This window comes from Meleagris gallopavo, chromosome 22 (genome assembly GCF_905368555.1).
Source record: "Meleagris gallopavo chromosome 22, MGAL_WU_HG_1.1, whole genome shotgun sequence".
Classification (NCBI taxonomy): domain Eukaryota; kingdom Metazoa; phylum Chordata; class Aves; order Galliformes; family Phasianidae; genus Meleagris; species Meleagris gallopavo.
In genome coordinates this window covers 10,124,438-10,147,967 of record NC_139425.1, presented here as the reverse complement: position 1 = coordinate 10,147,967, position 23,530 = coordinate 10,124,438, and the positions used below count along the sequence as shown (strand labels likewise).

Genomic DNA, 23,530 nt, shown 5'->3' with positions numbered 1-23,530 from the left:
CCCGCTCCTCCCGCCCGAAGGAAAGGAAGCGCTGAGAACTCCCCGAAGAAATGAGCGATGGCCAGAGGCAGCGGCTGCTGCAGTGGGTCAGGGTGGGAGACGTGTGTGTGACACCACCCCTGAGCCCCCTACACAGGGAACTTAAATCTAACCTCGATAAATAAAACCAAATGTTTATTTACACCAAAGAATTCCAACACTGGATCTTTCACATATGAAGGACAAAGTATATATACACAGCAAGGGGTAGCAGGGCTGTAACAGGGGTGCTTTTTTTTTTTTCTTTGTTGTCAATGATAATATTTGTCCACAATTACTGATCTACCATTTCAGTTTAAGTTAAGTCTGCTCGCTCCTTCCTCTCAGTGCATATTTACAAGACTGTGAGGTAACTGGTATTCTCACCACATGGCACGTGAGGGAGGGGATGGTGGGTGAAGATGTGGTATCTGACTTGGCGCAGTCTGATTTTTCCAGCTTTAAGTTGCCACCAGCTTGAAACCTATATCAACAATTTAAAAAAACAATATACCCAATAACAAACTAATTCCAGAGATCCAAGCCAAGCAATGGCAGGAAGCCTCCCCTTCCAAGAGAAAGGTGCTGATCAGAGGACAGCTCAAAAGCAGCACCTTTAACAGGAGGTGGACAGGACTTCAGTTGGATCGGTCACTTTATGTTTTAAGACTAAAATTACATGCAAGGGGATGAGTTGGCATTCTGGTTGGCTCCTAAGGAGACATGATTCGATCAAAATAGGGTTTGAGACATTATCTGCACTTCTTTTAAGTTTATACCACATACTGGAATTGTCTCCTCAGTGTACTGAATCATATGCAGGCTATCGGGTTAAAGTGAGTGAGTGGTACTTAAAGAATCCCCCTCCCCTGCCTCATGAAGACTTGGTTTGGTAGTCTCTGGAGAACAGCACGATCTCCCAAGGTGTATGCTCGTGGAGGAGTAATGGTGGGAACATGAAGAGAAGAGATTTCCAGCAGGATGCAATAGTTTGGAAATGCTGTTGACTCATCTTTGCTCTTAAATGAAGAGTACTTCTTTTTGGGGGGGGAGGGGAAGGAGAGGGGGGAAGGGAAACTGTCCGAGAAATTTTCCATCTGTAGGTATTTTCAGGGAATCCCCTGAGTTACGAAAAGTTCAAGTAAAAAAAGAAAAATCAGCCTATAATAATTTTGTATATAATGACTGAACTACTATAAATCCACAAGCAACAGTTCAGACACGGTGCCTCCAAAGCGTTCATCCCCTCCCTTCCCCTGCCAGGCACGAGCTGCGTCCTGAGGAGAGGCGGAGGGGGAAACCTCTTCCCCACCTGACTCAGCTCAGGCAGCAGGAGACAGAACCCATCACTACTGCTGAGCGCCTGCAGCAGCTGGAACGGGCATCCCCAGGGTGGTGGTGGCAGAAATGACAGGTGAGCCTGCTAGAGGTCCAAGGGGTGAAGGTGTTGGCACTGAAGAAATCCCTGAAACAGAGACAGGTAAGCAAGAATTAGAGTGAAATGGGTGCACTGATATCCAGGAACAGCTCTGCTGCTTCTGAAAGGACAAGTCATCCTCGCAGGTCACTTTGTTACATTTTCTGAGCTACCAAAATAAGCTGAGAGTAAAAATCTTTAACTGAGAAAAAGCTCAGCTGATACACATTTAAGTGTCACCAAAGGGCAGATGTGGTAGCAGCACTGTCCTTCCAACTGCTGCCAGAAATTCCACCTGCAAAGCACTTTATAAAACACAAAAGCAGGTCAGGCCGCAGCGAGGCCTCTTTTCCCTCTCCCCCACCCGTGTCTTTTCAGCCCTCGCTGCCTTCATCATCAGTCCCAGGAGATGCCCTAACATCCCACCTGCAGAACTCACCCTCCCAGACATTCACAGAAACACTTTAAAACACCGTGCACCGAGAAGAGTCAATGGCAGAACTGACCTGACATCATACTCGCACTGCTGACAGGAGTGCTGCCACCCGGCATGTTGGACGAGCCCATCCGAGCCTGGTCTTTCACAATGGGATCTAGGAAGAGCACACTGTCCTTAGGCACCGTGTTGCCAGACAGCAGCTGATGCACTCTGCCTGCCTGACCTCAGTGCACAGCCAGTGCTGGCAAGCTGTCTGCGTCAGAGATAATACCAGCCATCAATTTGCACCAACTCCGCTGGGGAGCACCCGACAGGGTACAAAGGTAATGCCACCAAAAAATCCAGAAGTTAAGGACAAGTTGCCCAAATTACGTGGTCTGGAGATCAGCAGGACTGCTTGGTACTAAAACCTGAAATCATGGCAGAGTTATCTCCTTTCTATGTCAGATATTTCATAGAACTAAACCCAGAAAATGAATGCAGTGAGCAGAAACACCACAAGGGATAACAAATCATGTCTCCAACCATCTCACAGCTGTGAACTCTAACGAGGTCCACGTGATAACTGTTGCCTTCCATAAGATGTATCCAATTTGCTCACCATTTTCAGCTGCAGGTAAAAAGCACTACCAGCAGAACTGTGACATCCCCTTCCTGCCTCCCAAGCCTACTGCAGCAGGTGAAGTAATTTCAAGTTTGCCTTTCCTCATGATGCCTTCGGTACAACCTTTATCTGCATCTAGACACAAGTTAATTTTGCTGTTTCCCAATTCTCTCTTTCATGGCTTTTAGCTTTGCTAATGCTCATATTTGCAAAACATTTCAGCTGAACATCTGCCACAAGCATAATACTGTTGTTTGTTAGTTGCAGAAGTCAGCTCAGCACCAAGAAAAATAAAGTACCTGAGCAAATACCCATATTTGTGTTGTTATACAGCTGTTCTCACTAATCTTAATATGTAGGTTTCTGGGAAAACTGCAAGCATTTAAACATTAATTTTTCACGTTTTCTAGTGAAAGTTCCATTTCTGCCTGAAAAAACAAGACTTCAGCACACCACTGACTAAGGCACATATTTAGCAACAAGATGACTTCAAAGGGCCTGTTTCTCAACAAAGCAGAGCTACCTGGTTTCATCAAACACAGGAATCCGTACATCCAGACACCTGCTGAAATTAGCACAGGTTAAACAGCAAAGATTCTTTAATGCAGTGCTGCTGATTCACTGCCCTGACAGAGGCACACAACGCTGCCTCCTCGGCTGCTGCAGATGGCAACGGCCCACTTATCCACCTCAGAGACAAGCAGCCTCAGCTCCAGCACAACTATTTGCAAAGAACTGGTTTCTTATGTTGCAATTCTCAGCTCTGTCTGTACAACCTACTCGGATGGAGATTTCCCAGAAGAAAGAATGCAGAGGAAGAACTGCGTGAACAGCAGACGGTTGTAAGACCTGCTACTTACAGAAGTAGGGGTGTTCCATGGCTTCTCTTGCTGTGAGTCGTGACTGGTGATCGTATCGCAACAGCTTGTCCAAGAAATCCAGAGCTTCAGGACTCACCAGATGTTGGTTCTCGCTGTGAACAAAGCGCTCCCATCGTTTACGGGAGTGCCTGCAGAAAACAAAGCACCCGAGAGGTGAGGCAGAGCACACAGGTGCCAGACTTCCTATTTTTTTATTTTATTTTTTAAAGACAGGACTGCAACAGATGGCCATCTCAAAGACAGGTCACTGCTTGCTGCAGCACAAGGGGGCTGAAGCAGAGCACAGCAGAGCAGTACACGGTGCCACCACGTGGCGGCACAGCTGCAGAGCTTGGTGACAGCACCAGGTTAGAGTGAACCCACAGGCCTGAAGCCCCGGGTTCTGTTCTTCTGTTACACTCTGAACACTGTCTCCTTGTAGTTTTGGCACTTGTCAATAACTACGAGGAAATAATACGTGAGTGCAATCAGCAGAAATTCATTGCCTATTTGACAGTCTTGAGAACCATGGCTGCTCTTTTTTCTGCAATACCAGAAGGAGCGTTGGCCCTTCATGCTTTATGCTCTGGCAGTTCAATTATTAACCTAAATGACATTTAAAAGTCTTTCCTCAAATGCATCTGCAGATAAAGGTGCATGGGAAGCACTGGCAAAGCTGGGTCTCTCTAAAGCAAAAGTCTTTGTTTACTTCAAGCTCCAACTCCACCAAGAGCTCATGATCTTCTGAACTACTTCACAGCTTGGCTCACCTGCCCAAGATGTCATTGAAACGTGGATCCAGTTCAATGTTGTATTTGTCAATGTAGTCATACAGATCTTCTGTTCCCAGCACCTTGGCTATCCTCACCAGCTAGGAACAAACAGAAAAATAAGTCACTACTGTGAGGGAATAATAATGTCAGAGCCAGCACAAAGATACTGCAGCATATTCCCTTGGGAGCTTGAACAAGTCTGAGACAGCAGGCGTGGGGTCATCTCACAGCTCCAACTGCCCCATGTAGAATTGTAGGCACCAGAAGTTATGTCCCCACTCAGTAACGGCTTTGTAACCCAAAGCAGCCTGGTAGCAGCTGCATGCCCTAATATAACTAACGGAAGATGGATAGGACAGGGGCTTTCCACAGACTGTAACCTCAGGAATAGTGGTTCAATGTCCCAAAACACATCACCCTTAATAAAAGCAAGGTTATAACTTTTACAAGGAGCTCAAAAATACAAAATATTACAAAACTATTTCTATTCAATGCTGTTTTAGATAACCTTGCATGCTTTAAAAAAAAAAAGAAAAGAAAAAGGCTTCAAACTGAGCATAGAAGCCATTAAAGAAATTCTTCTTCAGATTCCTTGATAGAAGTGTAAGCAGAAAGTCTTCACTGTGAGAAGAAAACAGAGATTATACATGACCAGCTCTCACCTGATCATAGTTGTCATGGCCATGGAAAAATGGCTCCTTTCGGAATATCATACTAGCCAACATGCAACCCAAGCTCCACATATCCAGACTGTAATCATACATCTGTACAAAACCAGAAGGACAATTCAATTTCTAATGAATTCAGCAGAAAGGACTCCCAAAACTAACAGGTTCCCCCTCCCTCCAGAAATGCAAACGTGGCCATATTACACCAGGAACAAATATATTAATGCATCTTCATTATCAGACCACTGTTAAATGCAGTGTGAACAGTTCACACAGCATTAGCTACTCTCACAAAGACTTCATTTCCATTCCTTACTGCACAACCAGGCTTGATTAAAAAAAATAATAAAAATTCAACATTTGTATTCCAACATCCATGAAAGTTCAGCTCTTCAAGTCCTCAGGTGACTCACTGGTTTAACTCAGTGGCTTTACATCCATTGCTTTCTTCACGTATTTCAGAACAGACCACCTTCAGTGTCTGTTGCTAAATACCTCAATTTCTGGCTCACTATCTGGAAACGTCAAGGTTTTCTGCATACACATCAGTGATAAACCCTGGTAATTCTTACCTGATAATCTACAAGGAGTTCAGGTCCTTTGAAATATCTGGAAGCCACTCTGACATTGTACTCCTGGCCAGGGTGATAGAACTCAGCCAAACCCCAATCTATTAGTCTAAGCTAGAAATGGTAGAAAACAACAAAAAACATCAAGGGATGTGCTTGCTCTCCACCTACTGAATCATACTACGAGTTTACCTGAAAGCTTCATTTACAAGCTCTCTCTTTTCACTTAATTTGAAATTGATCAGAGTATCTGTTTAGATATTCTTCACACACCAAGACCATCAACCACTCTAAGTCAAATCTCTCCTTACCAACCCAACCCAAACACATAACCCATAAAAATCTTAAATGGTTCACAAGATTTCAAGTTTCTCCACGTGATGGAAGCACAGTCCCCCTACATCCCTCCCCCACAGATATCTGCTAGTACCTCTACACAGGAATACCAAAAATGAATCCCTGTTTTGCCAAGAGAAAAGTAGGACCCTTCCCTGCCCTGCAGTACCTTTCTGTGCTCATGATCAATCATGACGTTGTGAGGTTTGACATCTCTGTGCATGATTCCCATGCTATGGCAGTAATCTAGAGCCTGTAAGTGACAAAGAAGCAGATGCTGGAGTTGCAAGAACCTTTCAAGTTCAGTCACATTCAGAACTATTTCTGCATATACCAAGGCTACCTAGGCAGCATGACTTCCCTGTTCAGTGATACATTCAGAACCAGACTCACAGACCACAGTAAAGACCTCTAGAGTCCCCTCTCAAAGGGAAGTCCCAGCAAAAGAAGTGTCTGGTTTCACCTCCTGTGTTTACTCCAAAAAAAAATAATAAAAAAAAAAAGGATTTCTGGAGTTCTCAGTGTATCCAATTAAGGGCTTTGCTATCCTTAATAAGGGACTAAAATTTCTTGTGGAAATGTGGCTAAACAACCAGCACTGTACTGATTTGATGTCTATTTTTAAAACCAATTCTTTCACAGGTCTTCCCTTCCCCCATTAGTGACAAGATAACCATTTCTAAAGGATCAGCTGAATACAAAGCTGAGAAACAAATCAACAAAACAGGAAAACCCCAACTTACCTTCAAAATCTCATACATGTAGAATCGAATATCATAATCTGTTAATGTCTGGTATAATTGCTGTGGGAAACAAATACATCCCATCAGTGGTCAACACTAAAGAAAAATATCACAACTGTGCCAATCCAGAACGACCCAGCTCTGTCCTCAGCTAATGTGATTCTCCAAACCCACCTGAATGAACAGTGAACATTTCCCAAGTTACTCTGGCTCCACAGATACTCAGCCTGTTCCTCTCCCATCCAAATCACATAGACAGCTTACTTCCAGCTGTGCTCAGGAGGTACAACTCTGCTCTGGTTCCTGTCACTAACTCCCTCAGCACTAGCCCACCAACTGCACAATTCATTTTGCCTGCAGACTGGGTCTCAAATATACTGAGGTGCCCCCAGCATGAGTAAAGCTGTCACAGGCATCGATGGTCTACAAGGTTAACGGATGAATTTGTTCTGAAGGTTAGAATACCACAGCAATCTGGATCTTCACCTCCTAACTTCTGCGGTAAAACGGTACTAAGGAACTAAATACAGACTTCTATCCAAGTGCGTTCATCTTCAAAGACAACTGGTATGTTGGAAGGAAGTGATTAAATAACCTGCCTTCCCTCTGCATGTTAGTTTCTTCCCAGAACATTACAAGTGGCTCCTGAATGGAAAGCACAGAAGGTCAGAACTCATACTATACCTTAAAGTCTGTGTTGTTTACATGTTCAAAAACCAAAGCAGGGGTCCGAGACTGAAACAGAAAGAAAAGTGTTCAGCCTTGTTGAGATAAACTGTTTCCATTCAAGATAATAAATCACTTCAACTCCTAAAATTCCTAAAAAAAAAAAAAAACCCTCTGCCTCAGGCATAGTTGCAATTTCTTTCAGACAGAGTCTGCAGCCCACTGCAGTTCTGTCTGTAGAACAAACGAAAACATCTCAGCTCGCTGCTGCTTCCTTACAGAGCGAGGGGCAGAAGCGACCTGTGGGGGGAAAGGCCTCTAAAAGAAGTTAATCAGATTAAGAGCTGATCTCATTAAGGGATTCAAAAGCAGGATTTAAGGGCAGAGGAAAACAAAAACGTCAGATCAGAGCTGAAGTGAAACACAAACTTTACCCACAAACCCAAAGTACCCTTTACATCCTGTCCATACTCACCACAGGATCTTTTACTATATCTGCAAGAGTGATTATATTGGGACCGCCTCGCAAGTTTTCTAAGATCTTGATTTCACGCTTGATTTTCTTCTTTTTAACAGGCTGAAGAATAAAACACCAAAGCATAAGACAAAGTGGCCCATAAAGCGAGGCAAACAGACACGACAGATGACAAAGGTACCTGACTGCAAGTTAGCAAAATACATCACCACCTTTGCAAGTTAAGTTCCAACAGCTACACTTTGTTGTTACCTATAAACCATTCCAGTAAGAACTCACATCTCTGAACACATTCCAACAGTCAAAAATCTGTTAACTGACACGTGCTAAATGTACAGTTATGAGAAACCCATCAGCTATCCAAAGGCCACACTAAACAAAGATATTTCACCAGTCAAGGTCGTGGAACAAAAAGTGTCCAAGAGACCTTAACTCAGCCTGGAAGAATATTACATCTGCAATGGAACATGCAAAGCAGAAATTCAAAATTTAAAGTTAGCAGCCTCTGAATTTTATCACTGCCTTTAAAGGATGACAGTCCTGCGAGCTTCATTCCACATGAAAGCATGCTGGGGTTCTGCTAGTTAAAGGAGGTGAGAACTCTCTAGTCAGCTGCTGAAAACTTTTCTAGCTCCAAGTAAAAACACATTCAGAAGCGTGTTGCACATCAGGACTTCTTTAAGAGAAAGGTTAATTCCTTGCAGGCAGAGATTTAACTTAATAACCAAGCATGTGGTTTCTTATTAAGAGGTTGCAATGATAGCCTCTTTCACTGAATGGGACTCTGAAGCCAGACTTCAGGGATTTCAGTTTTAGAACACAAGACACTTTAGACCAACTGCTGCATTTTCTGGCCTCTCGATCACTTCAGGACCAATCTCATGTTTTCCCCAAACCCCTGCTCACCTTGAGAATTTTAACAACTACTTTTTCATTATTTGTAATGTTGATGGCTTCAAATACTTCACTGTATTTGCCTCGGCCTAATTTTCGAACTAGCTGGTAGTCATCTTGATTTCTGTGGAGATAAATAGGTAAAGAATTCCAAATAGCTCAGACATTTCCATAAGAATTTACAAGGTGCTCCTTAACTCTAAATCACTGCTACCCCCTTCCAGACAAGGTGGATAAACAAGCACCTTCAGTCTGCTGAAGGCCATGATTACGAACTGAGAGAAGCAGGGAGCTTCTCTTTGTCCAAGCCCAATTCAACCCCAAAGTTGTTTCTTCTGCAGTAGTAATGCGAGCCCATCTGGACTTCAGCAAACTTGAGCTACCCTTTCCAGAGGTCTACACATTTTTGGGAGCTACATTTTTCCTAACATAATGCTAGGAAAACATCAGTAGAGCTATCAAGACAAAAAACTTCAGTGCTAGCCTGTTTAATAGCACAAGACACCACTTCTACTCAGCACAGCATGCATTTCAAAAACCAGGAACTGCATCAAAGCTGAGGACAGGGCTGTCTGGGCCCTGCCCACAAAAGCAAGAGCACAGAGCCACGAAGCTGCATCACTGCCATCTGATTCTTGGCCATTTCAGTCATGAGCTCAATTTAGACACTTCGTTCCTTCAGAAAGGAGCATAGATGTCTTTTGTAATCACTTGCAGAGAGGAGCAACAGGTCACAAGAAGACATGTACCTATTTCAGTTTGCTGAGTCTCTTCACTCCTCCAAATCAGAACCATTTTTCCAGCCCCACTCCTAGATCCATTTAGCCTGTTTCAGATAAAAGACTTTCTTCCTTCTGAAAGAACAAGTTTCCTGACTACATGTCAAAAGCTACTCAAACCAAAATCTTAATGGAGACACTAAAAACATTCTTGTGCTGCCAGGGATCTAAAAATTTGACAAGAGACGATTTCAGATACACAACAGGCTATTTTTTCATTCCTGCAATGCCAAAGAAAAGCTGTGATCCTAATTTGCCATATACACCAGACATCTGCCGAAGAGCACGAAAGCCTAACGCAGCACAGGCGCCAAAGCTTCCCCTGCACCACTCTGCCAGACCCTACCTGGATCCTGGCCTGCCCAAACTTACCCCCACTCAACCACATGCGACTCGTAGTCCCAGTACTCCCGGGGTCTGTGTGTGTTCACATCCGTGTAAACCCTGGCCCTGCTCGGCACGGGTCCCGACATATCAGACAGGTTGGCAGGTGGAAGCGATGAGATGTCTGAAACCAGAGGCTACCCAATCTCCAAAGTAGGACAGAGGAGAAAGGCCTCAGACAGGCCTCTGGTTCTTCCAACTAAAGAGAGAGAAAATAAACCAAAGGTTAAAATCTCATGATACTATAAAAATATTTAAGTTAATCATTAAAAGCTGTTGAGAAGAAGCTGGAGTCCAGCCACAGACCTGGGATCATCTGTCAGGATCTGAAAACCGTTTGTGTGCTTTTCCTCACACAAGGCAGGACCATCTGGCCCCAGCAGCAGAACTAACACCCTGTACACACCTCGCAACTTTCAGTACCGAGTATCTGACTTATGGCTGAAAAGATAACTTTCTACAAGGGAAGAAACACAGCACGCTCTGTATCAGCAGACGGGCTCCTCCCTTCAGCTCTGCAGCAAAGGCAACAGCCACCTACTGCAACTTTTCTCCACCCCGGGTAAGTTCATGCCAGTGCAGAACCAGAACCCTTCACTCACTGGTGCTGCACGTCCTGCCCCTCTTGCAGCACACTGAGAAGCCGTGCTGCCAACAGCAGGCAGATTTACAAGGTCACCTGTGCAACCTAAGTTAAGCACAGCCCCAAGTTTCAATTTCTATCTTCATTTAAAGCAGAATTTCAGGCCTTTCACCATTGTTATGTCTACTCGAAGTAACTGAGCAGGAAGCTGCTGTTCATTGAACACATGCTCTAATTTCTGAATATTTAAGACAACAGTAACTTACTCTAAGAACAACACTAATCATGCAGAGCAGCTCTGGTTTCCAGCCTGCCATAGGAGCTCCTGATTTCTCACTCAGTGACCATACAGGGAAGTTTACTGAAAGCCCTGCAGAGGAATCACGGTTGACAAGTGTGCTTCTTAGCATAAATGAGCTCCTTGGCAAAACCTGTTTATGAAGCACACTGCTTCCTCAGGCCAGGTCACAGGATGCAGCTAACACCAGCGGGACCTCAATCAGCAGGACAGTGATCACATCACCTCCCAGCCCAAAGTCAGAGCGGGCTTCCAATACTGTCAGTACAAACACACTGCATGGGCTACAACAGCCTGAAGTGAGGGATGAAAAGCAGCACCTACAGGTGATCCTACCAATATTACCCAACAGAATTAGAATGCACAAATATTATGGTGGCATAAAAACTTCAAGTCAATAATGACGGTTCCTGTATGAAAACCAGATTGCTGAGACTCTGGACAAGCCTCCTGGTATTTATAAATCCAGGCTATCTACGAACAGCACGCTGGTAAAGGCAATAAAGCATGCCAAAAACCTCATACAGAACGTTTTTTTTCTTTTCAATAGGCCAGAAGCAGGCAGAGGAAAGCTCTCCATTCTGCCAAGCATTAAGTGCTGTGATTTTATACCGGATGATTGTCCTGCCTAAATAAAAGCGGTGCCTTGCACCCCTCAAATCTTTCACCACGAGTGAAAGCTGACATACTTTTAAACATTTAAATACAAGAATGCCTTTGTCAGCTTTCAAAATAACTTTGGAGGAAGGAAGCTGTATCAGAGTCTGAAGGAGCATTGTTTGGCATGCAGCACAAGGCAGAGACTGCATGGCTGTGGTCACAGAACAGCCCTCCGTGGGCAATGCTATAACCCAAATGAATGGGAATTATTTGCTATGCAATCCTATCCCTTCATGCAACTACTACACTGCAGGAAGAAGTAACAGCACCATTAATCAGAAATTAATAAGACCTAGAAATCTGCTCAGAGCCATTAGTTTAGGCTACCAGGATGTATCACGCAGGCAGAAAATTCTAGAAGTCAAATCCTGCTCTGCTGACAGTGTCCTGTCCGTGGCTTTGATGTCTGCAGCAGGGAGCCCAGAGGCACAAGTCCTCCTCCTGCACTGTTTCCTACAGCTCCACCAGCAGCCGCCTGCTTTGGATGCAGGAATATCTGCGACATCCCTTCCTGGCATGAGTTAACCAAGCCTTCTCTCGTAGCACAATCCGTGGTAACGCGGGTTATTTTTTGACCTGGTGACACACAAATGCTGCGGCAGGCAGCTGCAGGTAGGCAGGGGAGCAGCCATACAGCCTCCAGGCTGAGAAGGGACACAGCACTGTTCTGAAGTCTGCAATGAAGGCGTGACTGACTTCTGACCGCAAGGGACAGGGCACAACCAGGTAACAGCAAGAAGTACAACTGGAAAAAAAACCCCACCTATTCCTGGGCAAAATGTTTTTTCTCTAAGAAAATACACGTGCCAATAGATCAGACAGCAAGCATCTCAGACCTCAAACCATTTATGTGGCATGACTCAGCTGCTCAGAAAGTCGATGAGTATTCCAAGACTGCGTTAGCAGAACATGCAAGTTCACTAGAATGCTCTCAGCACTGTGCAGTTAATTTAATTTCAAAGTTTCATCATTGTGTTTTTGTTTTTCCTATCTCCTCGTGCTTCCAGCAGGTTTTCCACTTGCTTTTTTGTCTGAGCAACACTGCTTGTGTGGGACCTACATGTAGAATCAGGGAGTATCTGGAGCTGGAAGGGTCCCACAAGGATCAAGGCCAACTGCAGACTCCACACAGACAACCCAGTGTCTGAGATGACTGAGCAATTCTAATTCTTAAGCACAATCCATATCAACACAGAACATGATTGCTCCACACTACCCAGCAAGATCACTTCTTCAGCAGGCAAAAAAAAAAAATAATTAAGAAATCAATCTCATTATCCAAAGATAGATCAATTTTCACAGTAGAAATTTCCTTGTCATGTAGCTGCAGCCTAGCACAAGCTCTGTTGTAACAGACTGCCCAGAGGTTTTTACAGGAAATCAACTGTAGCTTCTAAGAATGGCACACAGAGTGCCTAATTATGAAGGTAGGTATTTCATCTATTGCTTTTTTAAGTGGAAAGGAGAGAACCTGTACAGATAATTTGGTTTTACAGCAAACAAAATTACTTACTTACACAACAAACTTACCTCACCTGAAAGCTTCTCATTCCCCCTACTCAAACTGCTAAGGAACATGCATGTTTTGCATTCACTACACCTGCAGAGGGATAATCTTGCAATAAATCCAAATTCTTTGACAGGGGGGACAAAGAGGGATAAATAACTGTCATGTAGATTTAAGATAGAAAATACACAGTACGAGTAGCAATTACACCTAACTGAGATGAGTGTCCTGAGCTTATTAGAAAGGTTAAACTCTATTACTGCAGTCAGAATCCAAACAGAACATGCCATTTATTAATTCCTGCATACATGGCAGCATCACAGAATAATTTACTTATTATTTGGACCACCAAAAGTAACCTATGTTTAGGTAAGGTTGCTGTGACTAGCATCACCAACAAGAATGACAACCACCCTCACAATGGGAAGAAATAACTTCTGTATCTAATCAGAATTTCTCATCATCTGGAGGCACTCCAGAGCTGTGCTGCAAAGTTCTGTAACCACGTCCCACCTCCACCATCACTCGTCCTCTCCAGTTAAGGCAAATGTATTCCCTTCAGAAGCAGCAAAGAACCTGTAACAAAAGCAGACCAAACAGACCAAATCCTCCATCCACAGAACTGAACCCACGGTGTCGTGGCAGTAAAACAGCAGTTCCTATGCTAGAGTGCAATGAGTGCAAAGTAATGTAGTACCTGCTGCACCTAGGCAGAAGCTCTGCTGTCATCAGTCCTCTGCTGGCAGACAGGAACCTGGTGCTCAAGTGCCACCAGCTGGCTGACTGTGAGCTGGAGCTAACCTTACAGCCTCCATATGACACTGAAACATTTGGGGCAATAGGGCAAGCAAAGCAAAAGCATTCAAGGACTCAGGAAAACAAAACACACTTCTGAAAAAAAAACAAACCTGTTATTTCTCTGGTTTAGTTGAAGTGCGTAGCTAAGAAACAGAAGCACGAGTCTGTAGGCAGTACAGCAGGTCAGTGAGGAACACAAAGCCCTCAGTTACCCGCCTGGCACTCACTGTCCAGCTCCCTGCCTTGGCAGTGCAAGGACACAGAGCAGCTATTCTGCCCCAGCTGTGCTGCTCCAGCAGTCCCCCTCAGGCAGACGTTGCACAGTGGCAAACCCAAACAGGCCCAGCAGTTGGGTTTTGCACACAGGCCTGCCCTTAACTATGGTCTGTCAGTATTAGTAAGCCAGCTATCAGCTCACCCTGCACCACAGGCCTCTGCTTATCCTGCATGCAGGACAGTGAGAACGGGGTCAAACTCCACACTGCTGATAAGTTGTCCATAGGAGTGCCTGAGAGTCAAAGTCAAGGGATCAGAACAGTTGTGCTGCCTCCATACAGGAACGTCACTGCTGGGTCTACTAATTAAGAGACCTCTTCTTCAGAGTTTGACTTTCTCTAACAGCAGCTTGCTGTGCTACCTTTTCTGCCTGAAGTTCAGCAAAACAGTCAGATTCTCAATGTTTACTTTGAATTTGATTTTTGAATTTTTTTAATTAATTTAAATCGCTGTTAGAAAACTCCCCCGTTTTAAGAAGGGAATCTAACATCTAGGCAGTGTTACTGTAATCCCTATGGCAACCCCTGTCCCCATGGAAGACTTCATTTCTCATGAAGTATCCTCACCTAGAGCACCAGTGCACAACGACTATTAGAATTTCCTTTGCCTACTATCTTCCCAACTGCACCACTCTGAGCAAGTGGCACCAAAACACAGGTAAGGAGTAAAGCAAATCAGCAGAAACACACCTACTTAGCCTCTAGTAAAATACTTCTTTTATTTCCCTTTTTTTTTTTTAAGTCAGAAATAATGAAGGTACTGGATCTTCTCCCCCTCCTTTTAAAGGCAATGCTTTTAACATGGAGTGCCTCTCAAGTACACAGTTACCAGAACCTGAAACCTAGAAATCTGCAGCAGTGTGACGCAGTGCACACAGCGAGCTGGAAGCCAAGAGCTTCCCAGAAGACTGTTGTCCTGGGGAACTCCAAGTATTACCCAAGTGATGACCTTTGTGGAGAAGGCTTGGAGTATAAATAAGGCACCCACAAACATAAGCATCACTTGACACTGGCCTGCCTGCAGGTTACTGCTCACAGCACAGCTAGCTCTTGTTGTCCCAGCAAGCAGGACACTGCTGGCTGCTTTGGTGTCATCCAGGCAGATCAGAGAGAACTCGGTCCCTTCTGTTCAATATCACAGTCAGTGCAGGTGACTCACTTGAACTTAGGTGGAGTCAGCAGAGAGCATCCTATCAGAGGGGTAAGAAGTCCTAAGCTGCCTCACGCCGAACCCAAAGAGCCAAGAAAATATTTCTATCATTTGGCCAATTCCAGACAGACTGTGTCAGACCACCTCCTCCTGCCCCCAAGCAGAAACCTGGATGCTCAGAATGGTCACACAGGTCTGCAGACTTCCCTCTCACTTCTACTTTCCCCACGTAAGCTCATTATAAGCTGCAACTATGACTAAGTAAAGCTGTCAACAGACTAAAACAGACTACAACCAGTTCACTAAGGGGAAAAAAAAGCCCTCAACCAGTTGAGAAGGACAGTATTACTGTAAACCTGGAACCAGAGGTTATACTGCTCCTTTATTCCTGGTTACCAGAGAGACATTACCTTTCAGAGAAAATGGCCCAAACCCAACTTCTGAAATCCTAAGTATAGAAACATGCTTTGTTAGTGGGAGGAAGCATTCCAATTATTAGATAAAATTGGTTATAATCTCCTTCACATAACCCCTTGCCTGTGAAGCCTCCCAGGAAGGCGCACTCACTTCTTCAGTGTTTGGAGAACATCTAGTACTGGGTAGAGGCTACTGAAATTAAAAGAGCAAGATATGCTTAAATACTACAATACAACCTACTGACAGCCAAACGTTACTCAAATCCCAATTTAGGAAGAAACAATAGTGACCAACTTGATAAAACCATACGTTCTATCTCACGACAGAAATCTGATGTCTGTATTTTCACAGTAATGGAACTGCAGCAATACAAGAATGGAACAGATGACCTCCACGAGTCCCCTGCAGCCTATATTTCTCTGCAATTTTACAGCTGAAATAGAAATGAGCCTGGATTAACAGAACTGACATTTCACATCCTTTCCTGAAACCCATTTACCTACTAAAGAGACAATATCAACCGAGAAGCGGATTTTTAACATCTAATTGAGTTGAAAGAAAGCTTCAGTTTGAAACCAAAAACTTTTCTCTTGCTATTTTTTTGGAGCAGCAGCCTGCTCTAACAACATGTTTCCAACAAAATTATTTTCCAGATTTCTTTTAAATAGCTGCTTGCGTCCAGCTCTGGAGAAATAATAAATCCAATGCATAAGGACCTCAAACATTATTCTTTTTAAACAGAAACAGGAATAGTTGTGATTTAATTCAAAGTAGGACATGAGCAGCCATCAGGGAAAAGAGATGACAGGCTAAGAAACATCTTGGAGCAATTCTGCACTAGCAATGTTCTAAGATTGAGACCAGCTCTTTCTTTACCCATGTTACTAATTCCTCCTCTGAATTCCTTGCAGCTTCTGCCAGTGAAGAAGTAATCCCTCGTAACGTGGGCCTCAGTTGAAGTCACAGGACCAACCACTGGAATGATTTTACTGCAACTCCCCAGTCCTGGGCACACCTCAGCTCTCCTGCTTTAAAACAGTGCAGGCAGCATCCCACGCCTGATAGGCCACAGGTGCTCCAGCAGCTCCGTCACAGTTAGCCTTCATTGTTGTTCAGAGCCATAGCAACGGAATTTTAGAAGAGCTCACACGGAGACTCATCATAGATCATCTACAGGTTTCCAGCCTCTCAGCCTAGTTGGACAAGCATCCCTTGCAAAACTCCTGTGTTGGCAACTGCACGTATACCTGGGCCAAACGAGCTGGGATTTCCTCCAGCAGCAGGAGGCTGCCAGTGACTGGAAGGTTCCTCACTGCATCTCCTAAGGGATTCCATACAGAACAGCCAGTCAACTTTGCAGGTTCTTCTCTTCCCACCCGTCCCATCAAATCATAGCCTCTCCTTTATATCTGAAGAGCTGAGCTAGTTCACAGCACAAAGAGCAAAGGGAAAGCTTTTCCCAACACAAACCCACCATTTGGAATGAGCTGCAGCAGTCAGCAATGCGGGTGAGATCCCCGGGCCCTCACAGCACAGCGAAGGGCGGCAGCTCCTCCTGCTATGGTTCCCAGCCCCCTCAAACAGGGCAGAGATTGTTATTGCCACTACTTCACATTCATGACACAATCAAATTAAAATGGCTAGATTCCTAACTCAGAACAGACAGCAAAAAAACCAGCTCCAAGAGTAGCCGCAAGCAGCCAAACCCGTGCACACAGCAAACCAGAAAGTGGTGACAATCCTCTGCCGCCAGCATCTCTTGGCACTTGGGTGGGCTGAAGAAGAGTTCTCCCTCACCATCAGGGACAGCTGAGGCTGTGTGCTACCTGGGGCACGGGACAGGCTGTAACACAGAATATAGGGTTTATTTTGGTTTTATTTTGAGCATTTCAAAGCGATTGCTTGCAAGGACTTCAACACAGAGCGAAGCGATTCTTTCTCTTCTAGACACATTTCTGTAAACTGAAGCTCCTGCTGGAGCTTTGGACAATATCTTCCTATAAGTCAATGACCAAAATTACCACTTCTGAGGTCTTGGCAAAACCAGGGACTTTTCCTGAAAGCTCAGAAAGGGGAATGTTTCAGCTTCACCACAGGCTCTTCCCAGCTGACATCAGGTCAACTGGCAGCACCCTCCAGAAAGTTCTTCCTTTGCAATTACCACTAAGTGACACAGTTGTTTTCCACATTAATTAGTATGCAGAGTACTGACAGTGCCATGGCTCAGCTGATTTGACTCCCGCAGTTCACATGTGGCATGATTTAGCTAGAACTCAACAACTAAATGGAACCTGCTGTCTGTAAAAGTGATTTGTTTTTCATCAGTCTGATCAGGTGATTCCTAGGGGCAGGGAAAGTTACCAAAGCCAGAGGGTAAACCTGTTTGTATGGCATGTAACCATTTCTTCAGGAAATCTCTGTGATCAGCTGCTCCCATCAAGCAGGCAGTTCACCACGGGCCATCTCTGCAGCTCTGTTGGCATCCGAAGGGCTGGGGAAGGGACACTCGAGGCAGCTCCACCTGAAATAGTTCCAGCATTGTTCTGCAGAAATGTGATGCTGTTAGCATGAGACATACCTAGCTACAACCACTCCGAAAATCAAAGGGAAACAAAATCACTTCTGAAACTCCAGAAATCATTCTCTATCATGTACTGGCTACTCCAACACAGCACAACATGTGCTCAGTTCATGCAGCTACAGCCAGACACAGCAGCTCTCCTAGACGTGGCAGGTGATGTCAACACACCGACTGAGAAGCATGCCATTATAATTTTTGTATTTTGCACCAGTGCTTTGGAAATTAACCAACACCTCATGGACACAGCATTCATCACTCTGTGTAACCCAGCAGGGATATGAGTGCTGAATCTCACTAAGCCAAACCATGGTGCTGGCAAGCCCGTCCATCTCCCAGCATTGCTCTTCACCCCTTGGAAAGGCCCAGTAAGGCCACTGGGCAGCATTAAGTCATGGCTTAGAAAGAGGATAAGTTGTTGTGCCCTGTTAGATGCACCCATACATTCTGGAATGCCAGAACTTGTAGCTTTTAAATTGTAACTCAGTTGAAGTTAAGCAAAACCACCTCCTCTTCCTTCTGGAATATCATCAGAGCTGTGGCATCTGCAGAAGGTAAGGCTGAAATTTAACAGCATGCCGGTAACAGCTAGAGAAATCTGCAACAAAACCTGTAAGAAAAGGAGCAGCGCAGAAGCTCTCGCTTTTCTATCCTAGAAATTAATTTGTTGTGTGCATCCATGCTGATCCATTTTCAGAACACTAAAAATAAAGACACAGTGATGGCTCCTGCACACAGGGATGTGTGTGCTGCAGAACCGCCTCCTCCGAAGCGAGGAGCCCACGGGAGAGGTTCCGTACATCACCCTGGGCAAGCAGGAGGAATTCTGGAGGTACTTCACCATGCACTGAGACCTCCCCCACCCAGACATTAGATTAAGTAGCTGGACAGCCTGCTTCAGAAAGTAAATGGTAATATTTCTTAAAAATCTGGAAATTGATCACAGTAAAGCCACAGTCTACACTCACACAGAAATAAATTAGAACCTTCCAAATACGAGCCTGGGCTAGAGCTGTCTTGGTTTCACAAAGAGCTCTAAGGTCTCCCCTCTGCTCTTCAGTCTCCCAAACAGCAGCAAAGAACACACAGCAAAATTATCTGTTTGGAATTAAGCTGCCCAGAACAGCATGGCTAAAGGAGCAGGTACGACTTGTGTCAGGATCACTTCACTGCTCCTCCACTGCTGAGGCCTGACCAACAGGAGATATCCTTGAACTGCTGATCCTACAAGAACGTCAACAATCCCATTTCTGATTATCCTTTCCTACTGAAAGACGGGTTGGGCACCTCAATGGCAAATTGAGATGGAGTGTGAGAAACGGGCTGTAAAACACACTGCTTTCATCACCAGAACTAATGCCAGCTCACACAGCTGCAGTCTCCTTTTCAGTGTGGGCTTTCTAGATCTGAAGGAGAACATCTTTTCTCCAATCAGGTTCCATAAATCCCAAGGAATTCAGCTCTTGGAAGCCCGTGGAAGGAGATACCTGGGCTCAGATGAATTATCCAAGTAATCTTCCAATCAAAAGCAGGTAACAGCTGCAGTGAAATTAAGTCCCTTCTGATCTTAAAACCTGGGGTGTTTATTCTCTTAAGACCCTTAGAGGACAAGAAAATCCAAGATGGCACCAACCTCACCACAGTTCACAAACCAGATACCTCAATGCATGCAATTCAGAACTGACAAGCCATGGAGGTGACAGCTCTGGTAACCCAGAAATAAAACCCTGCCCCTTCAGAAATGTGACATGAAATTTATCACACCAGCACAATGTCACCCATTTGCTTCTCCTGTCTTCCTTGCCGTTATTCCTTAGAGGACATGAGGGAAGGTAGAAAATTAGTTCTGTAAGGAGAAAATGCAGAAAAAAAAATTGGAGTGGAAATGGTAAGGAGACTGACATTTCATACAGCTGGGAGAAGTTACCTCCCCGTTCCTTTCATCATTTTAGAAACAGTTTCTTTCTCTACAACTCCATTGCCATCTTTTGGTGTCTGACCTCCCAGTATTCCCACCAGAACTGTTTTAGGCATTGAAAAATGCCTGGAATCTCTTATACTACAGTGATTTTGTCACACCTTTGCAAAACTGTACTTTTTTCAGATTCTTCCCCAATAATTCCCACTCACATTGCTTGCATTATTGCTCTCACTTTGCATCACCTTTTCTCAAGCAAATGAATACCACTAACTGACACTTCAAAAGACTTAATTCCACTAAGTTTCAAGAAATATTCCTTGATCCAGTTTCCTCCAAATTTGCTAGAACCTACTGCCAAGTTTTACCATCCCTCTTCCAAAGAACCGTTCTTTCCAACAGAACCCACTTCTCCGCAATCCATGAATCCATACACCCTGTCACAGCCAGAACCTGCTCTGCATTAGCCACATGTAACTACGTGCTTTCTTCTCCAGCATCACTCATCACACTCTTCCACCCCACTCTTAACCCCAGCACAGTACATTACCTGCCTATCCACTAATATCTCCTACATCCTTCCTGCTCTTGGTAACAGCAAAGAATAATGCTGCCTCCCTCACTCCAGGGTGCAGACCCCAACCCTATTTCAACTCCTCACAGGTGGCACCCAACAAAGCAGGCTCACCCATCCCACCTGCAGGGTGCTGAACTCTGCTGCTGCCCACACCCAGACCAGAAGGCAGTGAGGTTTCACCAACACCAAATAAATGACAGAAAAAACACCACCAGGTAACAGGGGAAGGGCAAAACCACAGAAATCTCTCCTAGGCCAGGATGTATGGATCACTGCCTACCACTGGATTTCCAGGGTCTCTAGAGCAGTATCCATATCATAAACTCTCCTCTGCCAAGAGGCACCTGATCTGGAGAACTTCCAGCTATTCCACCTTTTTCTTGCTCTAAGTATAGACACAGTTTGTGTCTCCACAAAGGATATCTCACTGCTGATGTGCTTCACCCAGGCACCGTACTGTGCTATAAGAACCAGCCCATTACCCTAATTCTAGAGATAATTAAGGTGTCAGTCAAGCACTCTTTGCTCCATACTTTCCTTAGTTCCTGTGTACTGTCCTCTGAAATGCAGCCTTCCCTCTCTGAGCAGCTTTGCCCTTTTCTCCAACATGCCAACATGAGCATACAGGATGAGTGATTTCACTGTTCCTACATACGCTACAGCCAAATCCATGCCACTAGACTCACCTCCAACACCTAAGCTGACTGGCAACACAGCATGAACACCAGCTCTTTACAAGACCAAACATTCTATGCAACTATTACACTTTTAATAAGAGAGCCTTCTGAGCAAAAACTGCAACACTACCTGAAGGAAGCATCACTGCTGTCTCCACATACCCAGAGAAGCCCTCAAAACCTCTACAAAGACATGGCACCAACCATCTTCAGCAGATGCCAATTTCCAAAGACCACACAACCAACTTCCCAGTGCAACCCAACTATGCCAGCGCAGCCTCCTCTGGTGCAAAGACACCAGCACAGTACAAAAGCCCATCCTGCTCTGCAACACAGACTCAGGTCCCATAAACACAGCCTGCAAAAGGGATGCGATACCATTTACGAGCCTCAGCATATATCAACCACTGCTGCTAGCAGAAAACATATCGGTGACTGAGTGTTTATAATCCAAACTTTATTGGTTGTACCCAAACCCTTAGTAAGAAAGAATAACCTAACAAATAGCACGCATAAGGTTTCATAATCTTATCTGCCCTTTCGTTTACAAAGCATATTTTACCAAGAACCACGCACCCTGTTGCCTCAAGGCACACCGAACTAAATTACAGCAAAGGCGAGACTGACCACTACTGCTCCGGGAGGAAGGGAGGCCCTGCAAACCGCCTGCTTTGCAGTCAGGGCGGCCCAGAGCCGAGCTCCCGTGCCGGAGGGAGCAGATGGAGGCCCCACCTCGGCCCCTCGCGTCCCCCCGCTCACTTAAGCTGGGAAAAAGAAGGAAAGACGGAGCATTTTAGGTAACGACCACCTAAAACGCCGAGAAGACGGGAGGGGGAGGGGGAGATGGGAGGGCCGGTCTCCCACAGAGCCCTGCCCACTCCGAGCGGGAGGCAGCGGGGGGGGGGGAAGGGGGAAGCAAGGACCACGGGCCGGCCACAAACGGGCGGCCCCAAACCGCCCCGGGCCCCGCTTTCCCCGGAGGCACGGAACCTCACCGGGCAGCGGGGGCCGGCCCTATCTCGCCCCTCGCCGGGCCGTACCCGCTCCCCCCCCACCGCCCCCGCTCCCCTCAGCGGCGCCCAGCCGAGCCCCCCCCCACGGCCCAGCTCTCCTCAGGGGCGATCCCAGCCCCTCGGCCCACACTGCGCCCGGAGCAGGGCGGGGAGAGCGAGGAGCCACGGCGGCTCCTATCCCCCGCCGTCCCATCCTCTCTGCCCGCCGCAGAGCCCCGGGAGAGGCGCCGGAGCTGCCGGGGCCCGCCGGTACCTGCCGCGGCCGCCCGCTCGCCGCCCGCCCGCCGGCCGCACACAGACAATATGGCGGAGGCACAAGGCTCGGCCGCCAGCCGCAGGGACCAGAGCGAGGCGCGCCGGAAGCGGAAACCCCACCACCCGCTGGCGCGCGACGTGCCGCGGGAAGGAGGGGAGGTGGGGAGGATCTGCGCACGCGCAAGGGCGGGCAGTGCGCCGCAAAGGATTCTGGGGGCTGTAGTTCGCAACTGAGGGGGTAGGGAGATGGGAAGGGGTGAGACCTGCGGCGGTGCGGCTGGAAGGCGCGGGGAGGCCCGGGGAATCCTCGCTTCGAGCCCGGAACGTCCCGCAAGGTGCGGCGGGGCCTGACTGCCATCCATAAGCGGCCTCGGTGGGAGGCGGCCCGGAGGAGGGCCGTCCCTCCGCGGGTCTGTGCTCGGGGCCCGCCGCCAGGTGGCAACTGCGGCCCAGCGCGGCCTAGCGCGGCCCGGCCGCCGGGATCCGAGCGGTTCCGTGAGCTGCCCGGAGCCCTTCGTGTGCCCTCCGAGCCCGCGGTGCGAGCTTGGCCTCCTCTGCCTTGTGGGAGCCCTGAGCCCCTCTAGGGTCCGCACACCACGGCTCGTCGGCTTTGATTCCTCGTCGCTCAGTCCCGAGCAGCGCCGCTCCACCGGGATTTGGCCAAAGGCCGACATCCAGCACCTCTGCTGCAGGCTGGGATTGTGAGGAGGAGGAAATGCATTGATACCCATCCCGATCGCATCTACTGCCCGCTCTGCAACCACTCTGTGCCTCCAAGCACCCCAACTAGGGCAGGAATGCGCCGCCAACAGAGCAGGAGCACACCCCAGCTCACATCGCCCCATTTGGAGACAAATGGCTTCATGCTGATCACATCCCTGCCGCAGGGGCCACGCTCTGGCCAAGTGCTGCGGCCCCTTGGGAGCTGGGAGCCATCCCATAGGGGAGAGGGGCTCTCACTGAGCCGTGCCCACAGCCTCCTGTCCCTGGGAAGCCGTGTCCCCCTGCCCTCAGCCCACGTGCTTGCACCCCTGCAGCCTCGTGCTGCACTCTGCTCTCCCTGCGTGGGAGTCTCACTCGCGGGAGGAGCTGCTGGCGGCTGCTTGCCCAAATCCCACAGCCCCCCACCCCAGGTCACTCCCATTAGGTAAAGGAGCAGCTCGTCTTGGCGGGGGTATCTCCCTCTTGTGCTTTCCTTG

The 23,530-nt window shown here is 46.7% G+C and overlaps 2 protein-coding genes across 2 annotated transcripts in view; one reads left to right on the top strand and one right to left on the bottom strand.

Moving 5' to 3' along the window:
- The window catches only part of PSMF1 (proteasome inhibitor subunit 1), a 106,987-nt gene that overhangs the window by 16,789 nt on the left and 66,668 nt on the right, over positions 1–23,530 (top strand). The gene's annotated exons all lie outside the window — the stretch shown is intronic.
- CSNK2A1 (casein kinase 2 alpha 1) lies at positions 154–22,485 on the bottom strand. The gene is made up of 13 exons (XM_085241333.1): positions 22,330–22,485; positions 9,614–9,824; positions 8,475–8,586; positions 7,569–7,670; positions 7,112–7,162; positions 6,428–6,487; positions 5,854–5,937; positions 5,352–5,462; positions 4,774–4,875; positions 4,109–4,209; positions 3,339–3,487; positions 1,942–2,028; positions 154–1,483 (listed from the first exon to the last, which is right to left on the bottom strand). Exons 2-13 carry the CDS (start codon positions 9,712–9,714, stop codon positions 1,368–1,370), a joined length of 1,176 nt encoding a protein of 391 aa, XP_085097459.1. The 5' UTR covers positions 9,715–9,824; positions 22,330–22,485; the 3' UTR covers positions 154–1,367.